Source organism: Pinus tabuliformis, chromosome 7 (genome assembly GCF_031772625.1).
Source record: "Pinus tabuliformis cultivar Carrire ecotype Pingquan chromosome 7, CPIR1, whole genome shotgun sequence".
NCBI lineage: Eukaryota > Viridiplantae > Streptophyta > Pinopsida > Pinales > Pinaceae > Pinus > Pinus tabuliformis.
In genome coordinates, this window is record NC_142293.1 from 1,308,524,183 (window position 1) to 1,308,546,528 (window position 22,346).

The 22,346-nt window shown below is 37.5% G+C and overlaps 1 protein-coding gene across 1 annotated transcript; it reads right to left on the minus strand.

Moving 5' to 3' along the window:
* Positions 1-7,844: 7,844 nt before the first annotated feature.
* Positions 7,845-8,882, minus strand: LOC149252343 (uncharacterized). The gene has a single exon (XM_089456657.1). The coding sequence runs from the start codon at positions 8,641-8,643 to the stop codon at positions 8,059-8,061; it is 585 nt and encodes a 194-aa protein (XP_089312783.1). The 5' UTR covers positions 8,644-8,882; the 3' UTR covers positions 7,845-8,058.
* Between the last annotated feature and the right edge of the window lie 13,464 nt (positions 8,883-22,346).

The following is a 22,346-nucleotide window of genomic DNA, read 5'->3' on the forward strand; positions in this document are numbered from 1 at the left end:
ATAGATATAGATATATATATATACATATATATTGGCACTCCCATCGGTCAATAGCGTACATTCATTTGAATGAGTTAACGAAGAGACTAGTCTACGGAAGAGTCTGAGTAGTGTTGAAGGTATTTGTTCTAGTTCTACGAAGTTAAAACTCTGAGTACTTTGTCCACGTATGAGAAATACTAACTCTACCACACTGAGCCTAGAGGTCTAAATAGATAAACACGATGGCATTTCCGTCCAACGTCGTTTGCACTGAGTCATGAAGGCTTGAATAGATAACCACGATGGCATTGTTTTCATCTAATGTCATTTGCAACGATTCACGAAGGTTCGAATAGATGGTTTTGTTTTAATACATATGAGAAATACAGAGGATTTTTGTGTAAGAAGTCGAGAGTAAAGCCATGTGGTTCAATGTGAAGCCTTGTGGGCATGGTGAGTTGGAGGCAACATTGTTACAATAAAACGATTAGCGCAACATGGTATCAAAAGTGACATTGGGTAGCTGAGTTGGTAAGGGGTGTGCACTGTAGCCCCAGGTTGTAGGTTCAACCCTTGTGAGGAGACAAGTCGGTTTATATTTTATTTTTAATTTATGGTTACCATTATGTCGAATAAATAACTCAATGGCGGCATGCAAATTGTAGCATTAGTGCCAAATTTTGGTATTTTGTTAAGCCCACCCAGAAAGGGTCAAACTATAGCATATTTAATTTAATATATGGTTTTGTCTGGTTATTTTGGGTTTTTGAGAGCATTATTTTCCCAAATTGAATTCTAGAAAAAGTCAGTTGTTCAAGGCTTAGAGATGAATCTAACCAAAGGGGTGTGATGCTTTTTAGACACTTAATTGATAACTAGAATTATTTTGAATGTTTTGAGGAGCTATGAGCAGAGTGCAATGGTTTTGAATGCATTGACAAAACAAGTTCCAAGAAGGGGATAAAGTGCCCAGATTGATGAATTGGTAGAAGCATAATATGGGCAACAACATGATAGCTAGTGGTAGTTGCTTATATGACAATTTGTGACGATGGTTGCAAGATATGACAATGGTTATGGTGACAAGTTATTACAGTGATTACAGGTTGTGACAATGATCATGGGCCATGCAATGACAAAGATTGCACATTGTAGATGGTGACATTACTTATGATTTATAGATATATGATTGTTGTGGATCCAGTTTGAAAATGAGATGAAATAGAAGTCCACAAGGAAGTTGAAGAAGGAGGTCAGTGTCTCCACTAAGGTTGAAGCCTCAATCAGGTTGAAGCCTAGAGCAGGTTAGAGCCCACTTATTCTCGAGGTTGGAGCCTCAATTAGTTTGGAGCCTGCTCATTCTCGAGGTTGGAGCCTCAATCAAGTTGGAGCCTAGAGCAGGTTGGAGCCTGCTCATCATCGAGGTTGGAGCCTCAATCAGGTTGTAGTGTATAGTGAGCAGCTACTTGCATTCTTTTAAGGTTGGCATCTCTTAAGTTTGTAGCCTCCCGCAAGTGGAAACTTGCATTTCTTGGGGGTAGTTGCCTCCAACAAGTCGTAGCCTACGAATATATGTAATTAATTGAAGATAAAGAAGAAGAAGATTTGTGGTTTTCTCCCGTATGGGTTTCCATGTAAAAGCTTGTGTCTCTTTGTGATGCAATGGTTTCTTGATATGTTGTTGATGTGATGGTAGTTTGATGTTGCATTGTTATAGTTGATGCTTATGTTTCATTGTTATATGGTTGTTTGATTATAAAAAATTGTGAAATACTAAAATTGAACTCACATTGATTAAACCCCCCCACCCGCCCTCTCTCAGTGTGATCTTTGGGCCAACATTCCCATCATAAATCACTTTGACACTTAAAAACTATTCCTAGGCTCAAAAGTTGGACTATAAGAGACTTTGATTCAATGCAAATATTGCGTTGAAATACATCACATTGAAGCTCATTGCCTTAAAGGATTTAGGAAGAAGAAGAATCACTTATGAAAATCAACCTAGTGGGTTGGCTCTTTAGATCATCATCACATAGACTCATGTGTCATTGGTTCACCCTCACCTATACATTCTTTGATTTCAGCTAGACTCACACCTTGAGAAACTTGGCAAGATGTGGAAACCCAAAATCCAAACATTGAGAAATTTATTTGTCATGATTTGGCGAAAGACATAAAAGTCATTTAGCTTCCCAATTTATATCAAATTGGGTAGATCAATTAAAAGTTGAGGTGCAAGACAAGTAGACCCATCAAAACAAGCTAATAGCAAGGACTTCAGACCAAATGGAAAAGAAGTTTGGACATTGGAAATAACAAAATCTTCAGCTAAGGAATCAAAAGTTTGAACAAAAGTAAAGAAGAAGAAGAAATCCCCCATCACATCTCAACCAATGGTAATAAAAGGCCAAGCCCATAAACTAGTTTAATCATGTATTGTTTTTGTCTCTTGTTATGTAACCATTTTATGCAAATTTACTCATGTTATAAATTTTGGAATGTAGTTCCATTGAGTATTAGGCAATGTAAAGGGTGGGTAGATTGTATCAATCATAATTTTTTTATTTTTTTTATAAGCTAGTTAGTTTATCTATTGCGCAAAGAAAAATATCAAACTAAATTTCCACGACTATTGACCTATCCCATGGGAAGCCATACCATTAATAGTGGAGAGTTTTCTTGATCCAAGTAGTTTGAGCAATATTTTGAATAATAAAACTAAAACTTGGAATTTATGTATGTTCTATGAGTCCTAATAGCCTTTAGATGCATTAAACTAGTCTTCCAAGCCATTATAAAATAGTTTGGAATACAATGCATTGAAAATCTAAGCTATGTGATGGAGAGTAGCACTTGATGGAAGGGTAGAGTCTCCAATGTCAAAATGTTGAGAGAAAGACTTGTCATACTGCTAAGTAGGACCTAGTTGAGTTGAAGCTAGTGACCTAGCATTGATATCTTTGAATTGAAATTGTACCCGATCAAGTTGTAAACGAATATCTTCCTTGGCTTTATCCCTTTCTAGAATGATCCTTCCAACCAATGCCTTTATGTGCTAGTAGAGATCAACAATCTTCAATATTTTGTATCTATGGTGTGTAAGCTCCCCGGGTTTTGTATGTAGTTTCCCAGATTAGAGTCAACATCGAGATCATGAATAACTCCCCTTTCTCTCTTAAGTTCCTCTTCAACAGAGGTGATTTCCTTTTATATGTGTTGGGGAACATCTTCCCTATACATGCATGTTGACTCTCATGCTTGTGATATTTTTTGAATGTCAATAGAAACATCGTGAGCACCCTGAATGATGATTGAGCCAAAACATCCTTCTACGTCTTGAGCAAGAAACTCATACTTGAGGCATTGTAGAATGAACCAAAGGAGAATTAAATAAAGCATATGCAACAAATTTGCATATAGGGAGTTAGACCAACAAAATACAGAGGATGATTGAAAGGAGTCAGGAAAATGAAATATAGACGAAATGATGGGGCGATAGATAGAAGAGGATTGAATGGAGTCAGGAAAATGAAATATAGAAGGAATGATGGGGCAATAGATAGAAGAGGATTGAAGAATGATGAGTGATATCGATAACAAGAGGCCCGAGAAGACAAAAAAAAAAGGCACTGCCAAATTAAATTCCCACCCAGAATCACCCCCTTCACTATTGCATGAAGACTATAGGTACCAACTAGCTTCCATACCATGAAATCATTCACACATATCTTGATAATGTCTGGAAAGAGGAACTAGAGATGTGTTGGCATAGCTAAATGATAGGGATGATTGCGAGTTGTTTCCTGTAACTTTGCCTTGAAAACCATTTCATTAACCCAATTCCATGTAAGGTGTGTCAATCACATGTTATCTCATAATGAAACGTGCCTTGCCACAATTGCCATATGGTGCTCTTGTCGGCGGCATTGGGTTTTACAAGGAGGGGCATTCTTCCTTGTTCCACCCATCAAGGGATTTCTCTTAAAAGAGGACATGGGGGTGGGCTTTGATCCACTTATGTTTGCACAAGTCACAAGACCATTTAATATAATCTCTCTAGGTGCAACCACACATTCAACCACTACCTCAAAGTGCCCACATGGCTCTAGCTAGTCTCTCATGGAATTCAACCTTATCCAATGGTGAAAAACTTCTAACTCTCCACCATTGGATCTAACCCATTTAGGCAGTATTAATCATAATTTTGAAATATATCAGGTGAACAATCTTGTAATGTTTTACTATAAACTCTAGCTATATCATTTTTAATACAAATCTAATTATCTATATTAAAAATAAAATAAAGTTGAAATGTTTTAGTTCCTCTTTAATAATCATTTGTGTACTACTCCACCCAAAGACAAAACTAATATACCTATAACACTCCCACCCCCTTCATTTATGATGGCTATGAGAGGTGTTACCTATTCATTTTAACTTGACCTCCAAGATCTGTTATGAAAATGGGATTAGCAAAAACTTCATTTTTGTGATCTTTGTGAAATTTAATTATGATACCAACATTGTGATAAGATCATTGAGAGCTTTCCGGTGATATAAAATTTAATTCAATCTTATTTTTGGATCAAAAGTTATGCCCATTTTATGTTTGTTAATAAGAAGGGTCAACGTCAGTCCATGGCTCTCCATGTGGTACCCATGTGGCCCTTGCATGGCCCATGTGGCATTGTTGGGGCTACTTACCTATCCACCAAATCACCTGCCATGTTGCATGCCACGTTGGGGCATGGAACTGCCTTCACCAAACAACTGGTAGTGCAGACCCCTCGAATGTTGGTTTGAATTTGGGGAAGGGGAGCCCCACAATTAACCACAATAATCTATCGAAGATGGGTAGATTGGTGCTAATCCCAACCACAACCCCCCCTACTCATGAAACATCATCCACGAGGGGGGGGCTCAGTCGATCTCGAACATCGACCTCTAGGTTTGCTCTTCACTTAGTTTCTTGAAAATCTTGGTGGCCTGGAGACTTGCAAGCCTAATAGGGTCCACCCACAAGCCACATCATCTCAACATCGGGTCCTCGACCTTCTCACTACTCCAACCCCAATTGGGAAACGTCAAGGTCGGAGGTCCAAAACTCGAGGACATCAATCCATTGTACTATGTGCAGAGTCCCTTGATCTGACAACTGTCATAGAATTCACCCAGCTAACTTGCAAATAGTTTAACACAAACTTCATGGGCAAAAGGGTAATACCACTCTCCATGTGTAGGAGCCAATTCGAGCGATTTCGCCGTATTTGAAAGGATTTCTAACCAGCTTTAAGCATGGAGCGAAACCACTAGAATTTATTGTGGTTTTACATAAATTACTTTACACATGGATAAAGATGAGAGGATTCCTCTCCCATGCCATGTGTTTGAGGTGGAGACCTTTGGTCCACATCATCTTAGTGTCTCGAAATTGGGAATTTCTAGCCTCCCTCTACTCTAACCTCTATTAGAAAATGTCAAGGTACGAGGCCTGAGACCTTAGGTGAAGCCCATTGGTCCACGTCATCTCGGCGTCTCAACATCAGCAGTTCCTCGCCTCCCTTTGCTCTAACCTCTGTTGGAATATGTCGAGGCCCAAGGTTCAAGACCTAAGGTGGACCCCACCAGTTCACGTTATCCCGGCATCGAGGGTTCCTCACCTCCATCTGCTCTAACCTCTATTGGAAAATGTCGAGGTTTGAGGTCCGAGACTCGAGGTGGAGCCCATCAATCCACATCATCTTTGCACCTCGGCATGGGGTGTTCCTTACCTCCTCGCGCACGTAATTTTTTTGGCCAATGGCCAATGGCCGGTATCGGCCACACACATGTCCAAGTGATTGCCTTGGGGTCTGACAACCCGATGGGGCCCACATGATAAGGTTGTGAAGAAACGAGGTTCCACCATTGGACCCTCAGTGTCAGGTCTTGCTATACTTTGCATATCTTACCAATATGCTCTATTGATCCCAATGACCATTAGAAGCATGTGATTACCAATTAACTGAGTGTAAGCATATTAGTGTTGATATCAATGCAAGAGGAGTTGCAGTCCTCTACAAGACAGTGCAAACCCTCTGAGTAGGCTGAACGAATATACTCATGAACCATTGTTGTCAATTGAGAGAGAAAGAAAGAGCATAAACACGCAGTTCTCACCTCAATCATGAACTAAATATTGATCAGCACAACCGCCCATTAAAATCATGGACATACAAGATATCTTCCACTCATAAACATAACAATGAACTTCACAGTTAGAGCATTCATTTTCATTTCTAAATGTATAAGGTCATGTACCAATCATGAACATAATAAAGAGCATCATAGTCCATTAAATTCAAGTATGCATATGCAATAGACTTACCTGAGTGTTTAAGATGGTTGGCAATTGAAGGAGGGACTTCAAATATTCACCCAACAATAAGTCAGCTACATTGCACTCTTTTTTGTTGGACTACCCCTAAGCCAAATCCAAAGTATGAGGAGATGCTTGCTTAGAGAAATTCACACCGAAGCTTGGCCCACGAGATGGAGTTCACTATCCTAGTGGCTTAATAACTGCTCTCTGGTAGTAAGCATCATCGAACCCACTTACTTCTCTAAGTACAAGGCTTCACCCAAGGTCTAGATGGATTTTTGCTCAGTTCCAAGAGATTGAATCCACTGTTTAGGTGGTTTCACAATTGTATTTTCGTAGCAAGGAATGTAGGGGTTTGCAGTCCACTATGAAGAGATTGCAACCACAAACCTCACATCCATATAAAATAAAGCCTTAAAAAGAAGTTTTATAAACTCATATCTAAACATTTTCTCACTTATAATTGTTTCAAACCCATTAAACTTTTCATCATCGACTTATTCTTTTCTCAATCCAATTAAACTTAAAATAAATATAGATTTCAAATAGTTATATACAAATCAACAAATATTTACTTTTCAATATTATAATATATAAAAATAAATCATTATTAATTTATAAGTAATCATCTATTCCTAAATACCAATATATGTAACTTATCACATACAAACATGTTGATATTACCTCCAACAAAGTCTAATACCAATATAACAAGCTATCACTTGAAATGCAAACATGTGGGTATCATCTCCAACAAAGACCCATTGCCTTTTCCTTGGAAATATGAAGATTTTACCTAACTTTGAATTGAACACTAGTACTATGGTTGAGCCGATAGGCTCATTCTACAAATGATATGTAAATCACAATTGAAATTTTGTTCATGTCTGTGAAAATTATTTTTTAAAGAAATCTAAAAATTTAAAAAAAATAACTGTATAAAACATTTAAATAATGTAGGCTCATAAAAAATTAAAAAATAAAAATTGTCCGTGAAGAAATTGGATCCTTCTCCGCTCACATTAGATCCGTATTTAAGATAGATCTATGTTGCTTACTCAGTGAATCCTAAAATAGAATCAAAATTGGTTCATTTTCTTCAGAAATATGAAGATTTTGCCTAACTTTGAATTGAAAACTAATACTCTGGTTACTCTGCAAATCCTGAAATGGAATCAGAGTTGATTCATTGAGACGACAGTTTGAAGCATGCTCAACATTCTATTGAATGCATATTTAAGATAATCCCTTGTTAGATACTGGTATCAAGCTTCCTCCATGCCTTTAAATCCCTTCAAATCGTAGCTCGTACATTCATGGATCTTCTAAACACTTACAAGTTTATTATTTAAAAATAGTAAAAGAAAAGCTTTTAAAAATTGAATCAAAATAATAAAATGCATGTCATAATAAACATGAATTAATGGATCATCGTAATAAACATAGATTTATAGATTTCCGAACACTTGGCAAAATTATGTGCAGATTCCATTCTGATATCTCAATTTAATGCCACAATATAGAAGTGATCAAAAGTTTTCATTAATGGTGTAAATTAGTACAATAAAACTGTATTAAGATGTATGAAGTGGGAGCAGGTTAGCTCAGTTCTGTCAACTTGATTAGGGTAGCCATGAATGCAGATCCATACCAGGTATTGCGTTTTCTATTACCCGGCAGAGTGCATCGATGCAAATTAAGACTTCATTCATTCACTTGAAGTCTCTTGCCATGGAAGGAATGCAGCTCGTACTACGCCCAAGATTTCCCCTAGGGATCGCAGGAACGTTAGGTTTCGACGTGGAGGCTTCCCTGCTCTTCTTCAAAAGCTTACACATCGCATCCGCCACGTGAACTGCAGGATTGGTGCGTTCATACTTGTTAAACTTCTTGCAGACGGAAATATGGGCTTGCAGCGCTGCTTCCATGGGCGTTTCACGATCCATTCTATTGCGTTCCTCCTTGACTGCCTCAGCGCACAGGCCGCAAATCCAACGATCGCAGAAAAGCTTTCTCACTCTCCCAATATAACCAGCAGTGCATTCTTCGGACAATCCGCAGCACTCACACTGGCACTGCACGATCACCTGCTCGGCTTCTGAATTGAGAGACAAACGAGAGATCTCTGAAGAAAGAGCAGCACCATCTGATTGAGCCCTTTTCAGCCGTTTCTGTTCTAGCCTTGTGGGTGGTCTGGAAAGACCCAATTCATGACTATCACTATCTTTTCTATCCTCAGATCCATTCTCTACAGGGCATTGATCTCCATGATCAGAATCAGAAGCATTCGGCGCCATGTCTGCAAATAAAATAAATTTGCCACTGCAGATGGGGATCGAATTAATTATACCACCAGTGTACCACTGTCACATGTTATATATACATGGGATGAGCCCCCCGAGCAGCGGTTGAGCCAAGGGTCCCTTACCACACATTTACTTTCCAAAGCCGTGGTAACACGCTTTGTCAGAAAATTCACAGACAGGAAAATGACAACCGATGAAAAGTGGTACAGAAATCTATCTATCTCGTGGGAACACGATCGAGGCAAATAATTCAAGAAAGCTATGGATCGTTATTTGGTATCACGAGATCCCCCAGAACAGAGCAGGAGTCTTTATACATTAAGCTGAAATATAATCATCTAATCTATTGGCGGTCGGGCTAAACAGCTTCGCAGGTTCAACTTTTCGGGAGGTCGGGACACAAGATTGCACGGATAAAATGGTAGTTTGGTTTATACTTTCAGCATTAACGGAGGCTTTTGGGATTGAACTTGATACCCTTAACTACCTTCCTTGCATCACACGACGTTGCAGGTGAAAGAAGCTCAAAAGCGTTCTAAATCATGAACGGGAGTCATGACTCACGAGAAATATCGTTAATTTCTGTGGGCTGCTAAAAAACACTCTCTGAGGCTCCTCCCATCTCTCAGAAACCAGCTTGAATCACTTTCAAATCCAGCGGCGATACTGCTTCGTACTATTTCAGTCTGAAACGGCTGAACTTTTATTGGACACTGTGTACATACATAGATTCAGAGCATCTGAACAAATGAAATTTAATGTGATAAGAACCGAACATGGTGCCTTGAAAGCAGATTCATCGTTATACGTTTCTGGGCGTGATCTGATGCAGTCTTGGACATCTCTATGACTTAGCTATTAAACTGAATTATTTGAATGCGACATCGCCTGTTTGGTTCACATACTTTCGCAACACTCTCAGGAAGAGCTCGTTAATTATACTTTGTTTTTTGGCATGGTTCTCCTCTTCTTGTATTTTATCATTTTTTCCCACCATTTTTCAAAGCTGGAGTTAGCTAGGGTTAGCTAAGACTGGATATCGAGGTCAAAGTTGATATTAATGTGACAACTGGTCTGATCTTAGTCTTCATAACCAAGAAGACTACACGCCAAAATCTTGACGAGGAAGTGATCCAGAAAGTGATTGAAGGATTAAGAAAGAACAATATTACAAACGTACGCCACCACCATGATTAGGCATAACGTTCTCGACCCTGTCTGATTATGTCCACTTTTAATGGACAGAATATCCACATGGCAGAATAGAACCCAAAGGCTTTGCTGACACCTTAAGTGGTGCAAGAGGTATAAACTTGTACATTTTAAAGTTCAGCGTAAATGTGTTCCAATTGTAGCATTCTTGTTAATCCAGCTTCCCCCCTACTAAAAATTTGGAAGTGAGTTCAAGCCTACCATAAAATTAAACGTCTATAGATCATCATTTTTAAATTTTTTAATATAAATAATGATGTTTTAAAATTGACTTCCAGATCAATTTCAAAGAATTAATATGTATCACAAAATTCTAATATCAAAAATAAATAATGATATAAAATTTAGTAAAGATAGTAAATATTTTATATAGCATTTACAAATATATTGTGTCTGGAGTATATTTTAAAATTGCTATTGTTATTGTTAGGTTAAGAGTTTGTCTTTATTAGATGTAAGGAAAAGTTAGTGGTCCAAGACCCAGAAGTATCTAGCAAGAGCGAAAGCCCAAAAATAACTATAGCTGGTTTGACAACTAAGTTATAATAAATTTTCGGACTATTTAAAAAAACATCTATATATACATAGTGATGATAAAAGAAAATTGTTCAAATACAATATATAATTATGTAATTCAATTTTTTGATAATGAAGAACAAAAATTGTTTAAATAATAATGTAGTTTAACTTTTTTGTTTATTTTTCATAGATTTTCAAAAAATTATAATATTATTTAAATTTTATTTTAAAGATATAAATTTCTTTGTAAATGTTTAAATTCTTTTTAAATATATAAACCTTTAATCTAAATTAGATAATTTAAATCTACCATTTCCAAAAATCCCAACCAAATTTTAAACTAAATCAATTTGAAGATATCCCGCACTGTTAAAACACCAAATAATTAAATTATTAAACTAGCAACCATTGAATAATTAAACTATCCTTAAGCATTATAAGAATAAAGTGGGACTATGCCAAATCATACGATGAAGTTAGTTATGGTCATAAGGGCACTCCATCCAAAATCTCGGAATTGACATTAGTGGAATGCATGTGTTCCATCCATTCACATCACGATTTGAAAGCTTAGACCTTTTGAGATGGCCAGAACCAAGGTCGAGCATTGCTTATCATTGCAAGGTAGCCCTACAGGCATGATTCCCCACACTCGCTTTTCTTGTGCCACACCTGTATTGGAACATGGTGTAGGGACCTATCATCACCTCGGTAGTAACCAACCAAAGAGTGCTGCAAAAGCTCAATCACATGGCTAGAAGAACCTCTACTTACGATGCATGGGGACTCGTTAATGTTCCAAATATTGTTCTAGATGCTCCATTCTAGGTCAAACAATGCAGATCTACATTGTGGTTTACAATGATACGTTGACACATGTTCCAATGATAGGTTAGTACATGTTAAATTGCCATCCTATCAAGAAAAAGTGAAGGGGGCAATGACATAATTGAAACATCATTTCTTTTTCCCTGTAACTCTGAAAAAAATCTCAAACAAAACAAGCAACCATGTTGACTATAGGGGACAATGACATAATTGAAACATCATTTCTTTTTCCGTGTAACTTTGAAAAAAAATCTCAAACAAAACAAGCAACCATGCTGACTAAAATTCTATAGCGTAAGGTAGGTGATCACCTAACAAGGAATACCACTAGATGAATGAAGAAAAAAGGCATTGTGTATATAATGCCCTGGCCCAGGAATAGATCGATATGGCAAGGTGGCATAACTAGAATAAATACTTGAGAAGTTGCAGTACACCTATATTGTGGACCACATATATTTCAAATACTGAACATATACATCAAACATAGTTAAATGAGAGATCTTTCATGGTTAAACATCAAACAAAAAAATTGTTTTTTTTTTACACCACGAAGATTTTTGGTTTGATTTCAGTATTCACCATGGATTCATGTGGCATTTAAATAACAACTTGATCCCTGGGTTGACTTGTAAAAAAGTAGTTGTTAATTTTTGGTTGATTGGTAAAAAAAAATAGTAGTGGTTAACTTTTGGCTATCACATCTTGGTTCATGGAATATTCAGCTTTAAATTTACATCCAAAATTTTAAATTTTATAGTATTAATTTAATAAGTGAGAGAAATCCTCTAAAGTTAGTAACTTCGGAACATAATAGTTAGAGTAGCTTTGAAATATATTAAGGACCCAAAGGCTTTAACAATGAAGACATACAAAGTCAGGGTCACGACACATCCTTATTTAATAGATTACAAGAGCTCAACCTTAATAGACTTGCTTTTATTGATGAATAAATGCCAAGGCATCTGCAAACATGGCTGCAACATCATTGATAGAAAGATTAAAAAACAAGCAAACATGGCTGCAACATCATTGATAGAAAGATTAAAAAACAAGACCTTAAGCATCTCCAAAATGAATAGACGTTTCTTTTTAAAATTAATCTTTATAAATATAATGTCTAAATGACAAGACATTGCCTATTCCATGTCCTCCTAACAAAATTGTCTAAATTATATCACACACAAAGAAAGCTAATTAATTAAAAATAATAATGTTAATAAACGAAAAGAACCTCACCCTAGTGAACTTGCCCCTTTTAACGAATAAACACTTTAAAACATCTAAAAAAGAATTTTCGACACTATTTATTAAAGAGAGATCAAAATACAAAATTCAACATTACTAAAATAAAAGTTTTTTCACTTAATTATAAGCCTTCTCAAAATCAATCTCCCATAACTTCCCAAAAATTAATAACTATCAACATTATTTAAAATATATTTTGCATAAATAAAATGAGTAAGCTAATTGCCTTAATTATAATCAACTCCTTTACTCTCCCAAAGAATAATAACATTGTTTAAAATATTTTTATGAATGGAATGAGTGTGTAGTCATAATAATAATGACAATGTGTTTAATACCACAAGTAATATTATTCATGAGCATAAAAAAAAATTATTCATAAGCATAAAATGATTGGTGAATAATGTATTGTCAAAGTATTTATGAATAATAGTCATTGGTTCCAAACCCTACGAGTATCTCACTACCTGTTCCTTATTAGAGATAAGGATAAAAATCAACACAATATTACGTGAGTATGAAACCACATTCCTGTATCAGTGATAGCAATAAAAATCAACCCAATATTATGTCAGTATAAAACACATTCCTCTCATCATATATATATATATAGACACACAAACAATGGCCAGAATTTTATAGAACTATGTTAAACAAAGTAATAGGCTTTGAACTACTAGTATGAACCCTGCTCCCAAGTGGAATCGTCGAATTCGAAGGGAATCCCGTGGAAACCAGATGCCTTGGCAGCCTTCTAGGTATACTTGCAAAACGTGTGGCCATACAAACTCTCAAGTGAACTTGGAGAATTCAAAGGGAATCCCGTGGAAGCCAGATACTTTCCCTTGTCGCACATGCACATCTCATGAAGCATCTCATGCTCAGTAATTCTCCTTCAAAACTTTTCAAGGAATTAGGCGAAGGCATTTTTACTAATTTTCTGCGTAAGATTGAAACTTGAGACCTTGACTAAGAAAAACTACTCTCTAATGTTTCACGATTTTTCTCCAGTAGCCTTCTGAACACGCATCAAATGATTTTTTAAATCTTTGCACGTCTTCTCAGATCGAATTAATTTTCATAAAGGACATGGCAATGGAATAAATTTTTTCCACTTTAGTCTCGGATCTCAGGGAGAAGGATCAACAGGGTTGAGATTTCTACTGTTCAAGAAATGAAATAATTAGAGTATTGTTGGTTGCGAACAAAACTTCACTTCGTGCGTGGGCAATTATAATGAAGATATTTGTTTTGAAGAAAAATCCACTGCATTGGGCGTACAATGTACATTTATATTGCAGATCTGATATACAGTGACAATGGTCTCAAAAACAGTAGAACCCACATCAGATCAGAGGATGCCAATAACAGTAGAGATCAGAATGGATTAGAGGATCGATATCAGTTATGTGTTTAAAAATATTTTAATTGTAATATTTGGACAATATTTTAGAATTTGACGATTAAAAGATAACAAATTTTAGAATATTCTGAAAATCTGCAATCTACACCTATTCAAAAAACCACAAAGAAAAATACATACCCAAAATCCCGGCATAAACAATCTTAAACAATCCCGGCATAAACTTCTTCAATAAGCCCAGTCAAACATAATTACCACGTGTCCTATATGTATTAGGCTCAAAGCAAAAAATCTAAAACAACAAACTGGAATTTTATGACTTAAAAGTTAATATGCTTATCTTTGAAGACAATGAGATCTCGATGATATCAGATATCTAAATGATTAGATTTATTAAATTTAAAAACAACGTAAGTTGTGGCTATAATATCGCGGAAATGGCTTAACCCCGAAGAATTATGAGAATATAAATGGGGATTTATCAAGCAAGCGACGCGAAGTATTCTAGGGCATTCTGAGGAATCAAATCATGGCATCAAATATAATTTATAATCTGGAAGAAATGCTAATTATCTACCGCACTTGAAACTTATACAACGATGGGGGTCATATTAACGTCGACGTAGTTTGAATCCCTGCAAATCGATAATGGGAACATGTAGGTATGAATCATGATCGATCTTCTCCACCCGGTCTCTGGTACTTCGAAGCATTTGTATTTCACTGTTTCCCAAGATCTGCACTAGGTTGGATCCCATTACAATCTTATCATGTAATTTCATGATGCCCATGTCATTATGGTGAAAAGATAAAAATTCAAATATAGAGACATTAATGAAGCCACGCCAAGACATGCAACTGAGAGAAGCCTAAAAGAATCCTCCCTTAAAGCACAAGGAGATTTCTACTTAGATGATTAGGGACATAAAATCTCCTTATATGATTAAGGAGATACAAGACCAGAAAGGAAAAAACTCCATAAGGAGATACGACAAACCAGCATATAATATTATTCAACGTACCATCATTAATATTGTAAATTAGATTGAATACCTGGGTCATAGTGAAATACTTTTCAAAAATGCAAACTTTTAAATATTATCAGATGAACAAAACGAACACAACGCTTGCTTGAGCGTAATCCATGTCTGAGCAACGCAAATACAAACCACTTTCACAATTTGTGGTGTAAAAGTGGTATCATTTTTATAATGTGATGGTGAAGTGGTGGTGATGTTTATTCATGTTAAGTGGATTTAATGTTTAAGAGTATGTGTGTTTTTTTGTAAAAGGTCATAAGTTCAAAACTAGAGGGGTAGAGTATGTATGCTTTGCTAGATTTTAACACTTAAATTGCTGGTCAGAAATGAGTCCCTTGTTCTACAAACAAAGAGATCTCATACACTAATTTAATATCTAACTTAATTAAGTTTACAAGTGTTGAATTTTTCATTGTCATAATAATATATAAAATTAAAATTTAATTATGAATAATAGTATGAAGAGTTATATTCTACATTTAATAAATTTATAAATAATTAATATGATTTTAACCAAATATAATCTATTATTAATATTTTAAAATTTCAAAGATGGTAATAAAGTAATTTGAATTGAAATTTAATATTTAATTGAGATTTTTTTTTATAGATTTGTTAGGTTGTTCGTCAAATTTTGTTATGAGGCTTTGAGCACTGGCCCACTAGTTATGAATCTTATGGTTTTGGACATGTTTGAGAAAGATATGGTCGAGAAAAAGGAAGCTTCTAGACATCTAAGGCCGAGAATGACACCTAAAACCACTACACATGGCCTCTCAAAGGGATTCTTAACATCTGTAAGTTTTAATTATGAAGATTTGCATGATAAACACAATAAATTCATAAATACATAAATAATTAGTCACTTCAAAAGATTTGCAGGATAAACACAATAAATTCATAAATAATGAGCCACTTCAAAAAAAAAAGATGCCCATTATAAATTATCATTTCAAACAAATGAAAGACAATCTCAGTTTTCTCAATTTATTACGATTTTAAAGATGGCAATATAAGTGACTTGAAAGGAAATTTAATATTTGATTGAGATTTTTTTTATAAATCTGCTAGATTGTTTGTCATTTTTTGTGATAAGTGTCAATGCTACTAGGAGGCTTTGAGCACTAGCTATGAGTCTCGAGGCCCTTGGAAATGGTCGAGAAAATACATGGTTGAGAAGATAAACCTCTTCTTTAGACCATAAAGGAAGCTTTTAGGCATCCAGGGCCAAGAACAACACCTAAAACCAATACACATGGCCTCTCAAGTGTATTCTTAACATCATGAATATCAATAACCATTACAAGGTTTTGATCATTAGAGATGAGTCCAAGGACTGTGAACATGGTCAAAGGAGGAAATTCAAACCTTAAGCACTAAAGGAAGTATATACACATATAGGTCCAAGAATGATGCATGAAACTGTCATACATGACCTCTCAAGGGGATTCTTAGCCTTAGAAAAGGGATATGGGGAGAATTGGGAGGTGTTAGCACTAGATATATGTCTCGGGACCCTAAACATGTTTAAGGAAGGAAATCTACGCCTTTGGGGCTCCAAAGGAAGCTTCTACACGTCTAAGATTAAGAAGAACCACTAAAACCAGCACATAAGCCCTTTTCAAGGTATCCTTGGCTTACAAGGGGGGATATCAATGCCATGAGGAAATTTTAAGCACTAGACATGCGTCTCTAGACCTTGGACATGGTTGTGGGAGAAATTTAGGCCTTAGGCCCTAAGGAAGATTCTAAGGACTTATGACACCAAACGCCACCTTGAACCACCACAACTAAACTAATAAGGGTATCCTTCACCTCCATGTGAGCATATAAATGGCATTGACATTATGAGGTTTTGAGAAGTAAATATCAATCTCAAGGTTCTAAACAGTGGTTGGGGGAGGAAACCAAGGCCTTAGGCCCAAAAGTAAGCTTACAGGAATCAACTACCAAGAATGGCACTTTAAACCACCACACATGACCTTCCAAGGGTATCCTTGGGCTCTATGTAGTGATATCAAAGGCATTAACATTTTGTAAGCACTTGGTATATGTTTCAAGGTCTTGTATATCTTTAAGGAAGGAATCTAGGGCTAGGAGTTATGACTCAGATTAACTCAAAAGTCATATTAAGGGTATCCTTGTCTTTTAGGGGGGGCACATGAGTGCCATGAGGAGGTTTTAAACATGAGTGCCATGGGTCTCAAACCACCACAACTGAGTGCCATGGGTATCAAACCACCACACCTGACCTATCAAAGTTATACTTGTTTCTAATAGGGATATGCTTCGTATTATGAGGTTTCGAATAATATGTGTAAGTCTCTATACTTTGGACGTTGTTAAGGGAGGAAATCCATGCCTTACACTCTTAGGGAAGCTTCTGAACATCCAAGTTCAAGAATGATACCTCAATGTGACACACATGACCTCCCAAGCATATTATTAGCATCTGATTTGAGATATTGATGATATTCGAAAGCTTTGAGCACTAAGTTGGATCTCATAACCTGGGACATGATAGGGGAGAAAACATGGGCCTTAGGCCCTAAATGAAGATTATAGGAATCTAGCCCCAAGAATGATGTCTCAAACCAAAACAAATGACCTCCCAAGGGGATGTTTACCCTCCAAGTGTGTATATGGCGACAATGAGTTTTCAAGCACAAATTATTAGTCGTGGGGCCCTAAACATGGTTTAGGAAGGAAACCTAGTCCTTGGGCCCTAAATGAATATTTTTGTGCGTTGACAACCAAAATATTTCCTCAAACTAACACACATAACCTCCCAAAAGGATCCTTCATCTCCAAGTGGGCATATTGACACCATTAGATTTTTTTAGAACTTCAGGCCATGACTAAAGTCAAGTGATGAAAGTTGTGTATTAGGCCTAGAAGGTAGATTTTAAGGATAAAACAACCAAGAATGAGACCTTGAACCATATCACACGACTTCTTTATGGGATATTTGGCCTTTGAGTGGCAATATGGACATTATTAGAATGTTTTACACACAAAGTGTAGGTCATGGGCTCCTAAACATGGTCGAAAGAGGAATCCCAAGATTCAAGGCTTAAATTACACATTTAACAATCATACTCGAAGAGTAACACCTTATACCACCATGTTGACCTATTGAAAGTGGTATTTGTCTATGAGTTGGGATATGTACACCATTAGAACATTTTGAATAGTAAATATGGGTTTAGATGCCTTTACCATGGTTAGGGGAGGAAACATGGGCTTTAGGCCCTAGGCCCAACTGGTTTCTATGGCTCAAGAGCCATGAATAAGATCCCAAACCATCACACAACCTATAAGATATTTGGCCTATGATAAGGGACATGAGCTCCATTAGAAGGTTGTTAGCACTAGTGATGGGTCATAGTGCCCTACTCAAAGTCACGCTAGGAAATCTAGGCCTTAGGATTTAAAGGAAGCTTCTATGCATTTAGGCCAAAAACATCACCTTGAACTAGCCCACATCATGATCTCCCAAGAGTATCCATGGTCTCTGAGTGGAGATATGGGACCATTGGGAGTTGAGAATTAGGTTTCAATGTCAGGAATTAGGCTCTAAAGGCACTTCTAGGGCTCAAGATCCATGGATGACACTTTGAACAACCACATATATAACCTTTACAGGGGATGTTTGGCTTTCAAAGTGAGAATATGGACACCAATGGGAGTCTTCAAGCACATTGCATAGGTCTTGAGGCTTTAAGCATAATCAAGTGAACAAACCCAGGCCTTAGGCCCTAAAGAATATTCTAGGCATCCAAGACCTAGAATAATGTGTCAAACCACCAAAAAGGACATTGTTATGGGCAAACCTAGGTCGTAGACCATAAGGAATATTCTAGGCATCCAAGGCCAAAAACAACATATAAAATTACCAAAAAGAACAATTTTAGGACTTAAAGGAAGCATCTAGGCATTTAAGCCTAAAATGTCATCTTGAACCATCACACGATCTCTCAAGAGTATCCTTGGTCTTTGAGCGGAGATATGTAACTATTAGGACTTCTTAAGCAATAGGTATGGTTGTCAAGGCACCTACCGCACTTGGTAATTAAAAGTTGGGCAATAGGTTGCAAAGGAACCTTGTGGGCCTCAAGGTCCATGAGTGATACCTTGAACCACTATTGATCACATCTAGATGGGATCTTTGTCCTTCACATGAGGATATGGGCATCAATAAGAGTTTTTGAATATTGTTTATCTCTCTTGTGATGTTATACATGGTTAAGGGAGCAAACTCAAGAGCTAGGTCCTAACTCCTAAGGAAGCTTATGAGCATCCACAACTAAGAACAACATGTTAAACTACCAAAAGGATATTGTTAGGATATCCTTCACCTCCAAGTGGGGATATTGGTTCCATTAGGAAGTTTTTAGCACTAAATATTGGCCTCAGGGGCCTAAATACTATTAAAGAAAGAAACCAAGGCCTTAGGCCCTAAAGGAAGCATTTTTTTGGTATTTGGGGCAAAGAAGGATGCCTCAAACCAACACACATGACCACTTGAGGGCATCATTTGGCTATTAGTGGGGATATGGTGCCATCAGAGTTTTTTAAGAACTAAATATGCGCCTCAAGGCCTTTGACATGGTTAAGAGAGGGAAATTAAACCTTAGGCCCTAATGGAAGCTTCTAGGCATATGAGGTTGACAAGGATGCCTCGAATAACAACACATGACCTATCTAGGGTGCCCTTGGGCTATGAGAGGGGATGTTAATAACACTAGGTGCTTTTGAGAAGTGGGTACGGGTCTCAGGGCCCTTGGGATGATTGAGAGAAGAAAAGCATGCGTTACACGTTAAAGGAAGTTTTGAGACATCCAAGGCCATGAATGATGCTTCAAACTACAACATATAATCTTCTTAAGGTATTCCTAGCCTTTAAGTGGAGACATTACTACCCTTGAAAGGTTTTCCACATCAAGTATGTGTCTTAGGTGCTCAACATGGTTGTGCGAGGAAGCCCAACCCTTATCTACTAGAAGAACATGTTATACATTGAAGACGAATCATAACACTTCAAACCATCACATGTCACGTCTCAATAGTATCCTTAGCCTACAGGTGGAGATATTGGTGCTATTATGATGTTTTCGTTGTAAGTTTGGGTCTCAAGTCCATAAACTTTGTTATGGGAGAACAATCAAGCCTCGGGACATAAAGAAATATCTTATACATCGAAGGCCAACAGTAATACCTTAAAGCATCACACATGATCTCCCAACGGTATCTTTGGCTTACCATGTAAGGGAATATTTTGGGCAACTAAGACCATGAACAGGGCTGCAAAGCATCACACGTGACCTCTCAAGGGTATCCTTGTTCTTCATGTGGAAATGTTGATGCCATGAGTAGGTTGTGACCACTCTTGGAGACCTAAACATAATCAAGGAAGGAAACCTAGGCTTGATGCCCTAAATGAAGCTTCTAGGAATCCAAGGTGAAGAATGATGCTTCAAACCATTACACATCACCTCCCAAGGGTATCCTTAGCCTTTGTGTTTTAGATATTTCATTCAATGAGGCACAATGTGAACAAACACCCAATTTTGCATTAAGATGAAAGTATGACAAAACAAAAAACTTTTCTTTGTGGACAAATGTAATAAAATGAGCATAGACATTTTTCTTTAATTTGGAAAAATCCACTAATAACAAGTTGAGTCATTGTGATAGCTTTGTTGGAAATACTGAGAGGGGGGGGTGAATCAGTGTTTTTCTAAATTTTTCTAGTTATTACCAAAAGCATATATATATGTATATATATAGAACACAGAAATCGACAGCTGGAATTAATGCTTTTATTAACACAAAACAGTGCAATGAAGTAAATACAATATAAGTATATATCTGGTTGTGATTAGTTTCCAAGCTCCAACTTGGACTTTAGTGAGGCTCCAACCTCCATAGCACCAACTCTATTTTTCAATGGCTCTGCACTTAGGAGCACCAACCCCTAAGGATGTCAGTCCTGTTTAGTTCTAAGGCTCCAACCCAAACCTAGTATAAACATGTATGCTGCTGATCTCTGTTTTGTGAAGGTTCTCCTTCACTCCTACTCTGCTGCCTCCGCTGCCTCTCACTCTAGTTCCTCACCACAACAACAACAACTGCAGTTCTCTGTTTTTACTGTTTTTATTCATTCCCCATGCCTCTGTCTCTTCGTTTTCGCTTACCACCGCATCTTTGTCTTCCTCCTCGGTCGTTGTGGCTTCCTCTATGCTGTGCAAGTTTACCGACTCTCTGAGGACACGTAGATTCATTTGAGAGGTCCAAAACTCCATGGAGAACACATCTTCCCGGTTACGACTGTAACAGTGCTCCTTTGACAATGATTGTGGGCATGCACAGAGTTTTGTCTTTGATTTAAACGGAGGTGTTATGCCCCAATCACACTCTCCATCACTCTGATACACCCTCTTGAATCATCGGACCAGTTACGGACCAGTTATCATAGGCCTTTTGGCCTAAGAACCCTGCGCAGGCCAAAAACACGATTACACAGGAAAACATGGGCAAAATAGTGGAAATGACTGAAGGGCGGACTTCAGGGTGTGTTACACCCGTGTTTATTTCTGCATCGGGTCCGCGATTAAATCGCAATCGGCGATTCGTGACTCCCAGGGATCCTTTATATTTTGGACCCATGACTCCGCCGATGGCTGACGACCGATCCTCCACTGCTCCGATGGATCGAATGCGATATGGTATTAAACCATGGTTTATATGCCCGTCAGGTCCACAGCCTTATCGCAATCGGCGCTTTCATGTGGCAAGGCTTCACGGCTTGCGATCTGCGACAGATGCGATGACAGGTTAAGTCATATTGTAATGTAGCGGCGGGTCCGCATGCGTTCATCACAATCGGGGGTTGGGTATGTATTGCAATCGAGGGTTGCCTTTGGCGGAGGTCCAATGCGATATCGCTATCGATGATCGCACATCGCAAAGGTCCAGGTCTAGACCTTAACGAAGACCACTCCTTTATAGCGACGTGATATGAGGTACTGGACCCGATATGTCTTAGTGCTCCTGTGTATAAGGTTTCAAGTCCGCAATCCACCTCCGATAGTGTATTTGCCCGTATATGCATAGTTTTGCTTGCCGATAGTGTTAAAGCATATTGTTACACAAAAATATCGTTACCATGATTATTTGCAGTCAGTATGGGTCTATCATCACTTGTACTGTCCTCCTAAGCAAGTCTCAGACCTCAGCTCTTCAAGTCAAGCTTTGAAAATGAGAGAAAGACATTGAAAATCAACAAAGCTCTGGTTCCGCACTTTCTCTCACTGTTGCCTGCGGTCCCGCACCTTCTGTTTACAAAAACTGCGGACCTGCCCGCTCTGTCCCTAAAGGTGTGGGTGCGGACCCCTATGAAAGTCAAAAAGGCGCAAGTTTATTCTAAAAAACTCACTTTGGGTTAATTCTAGATGATTCTAGAAGGAATTTTGACGTGGATT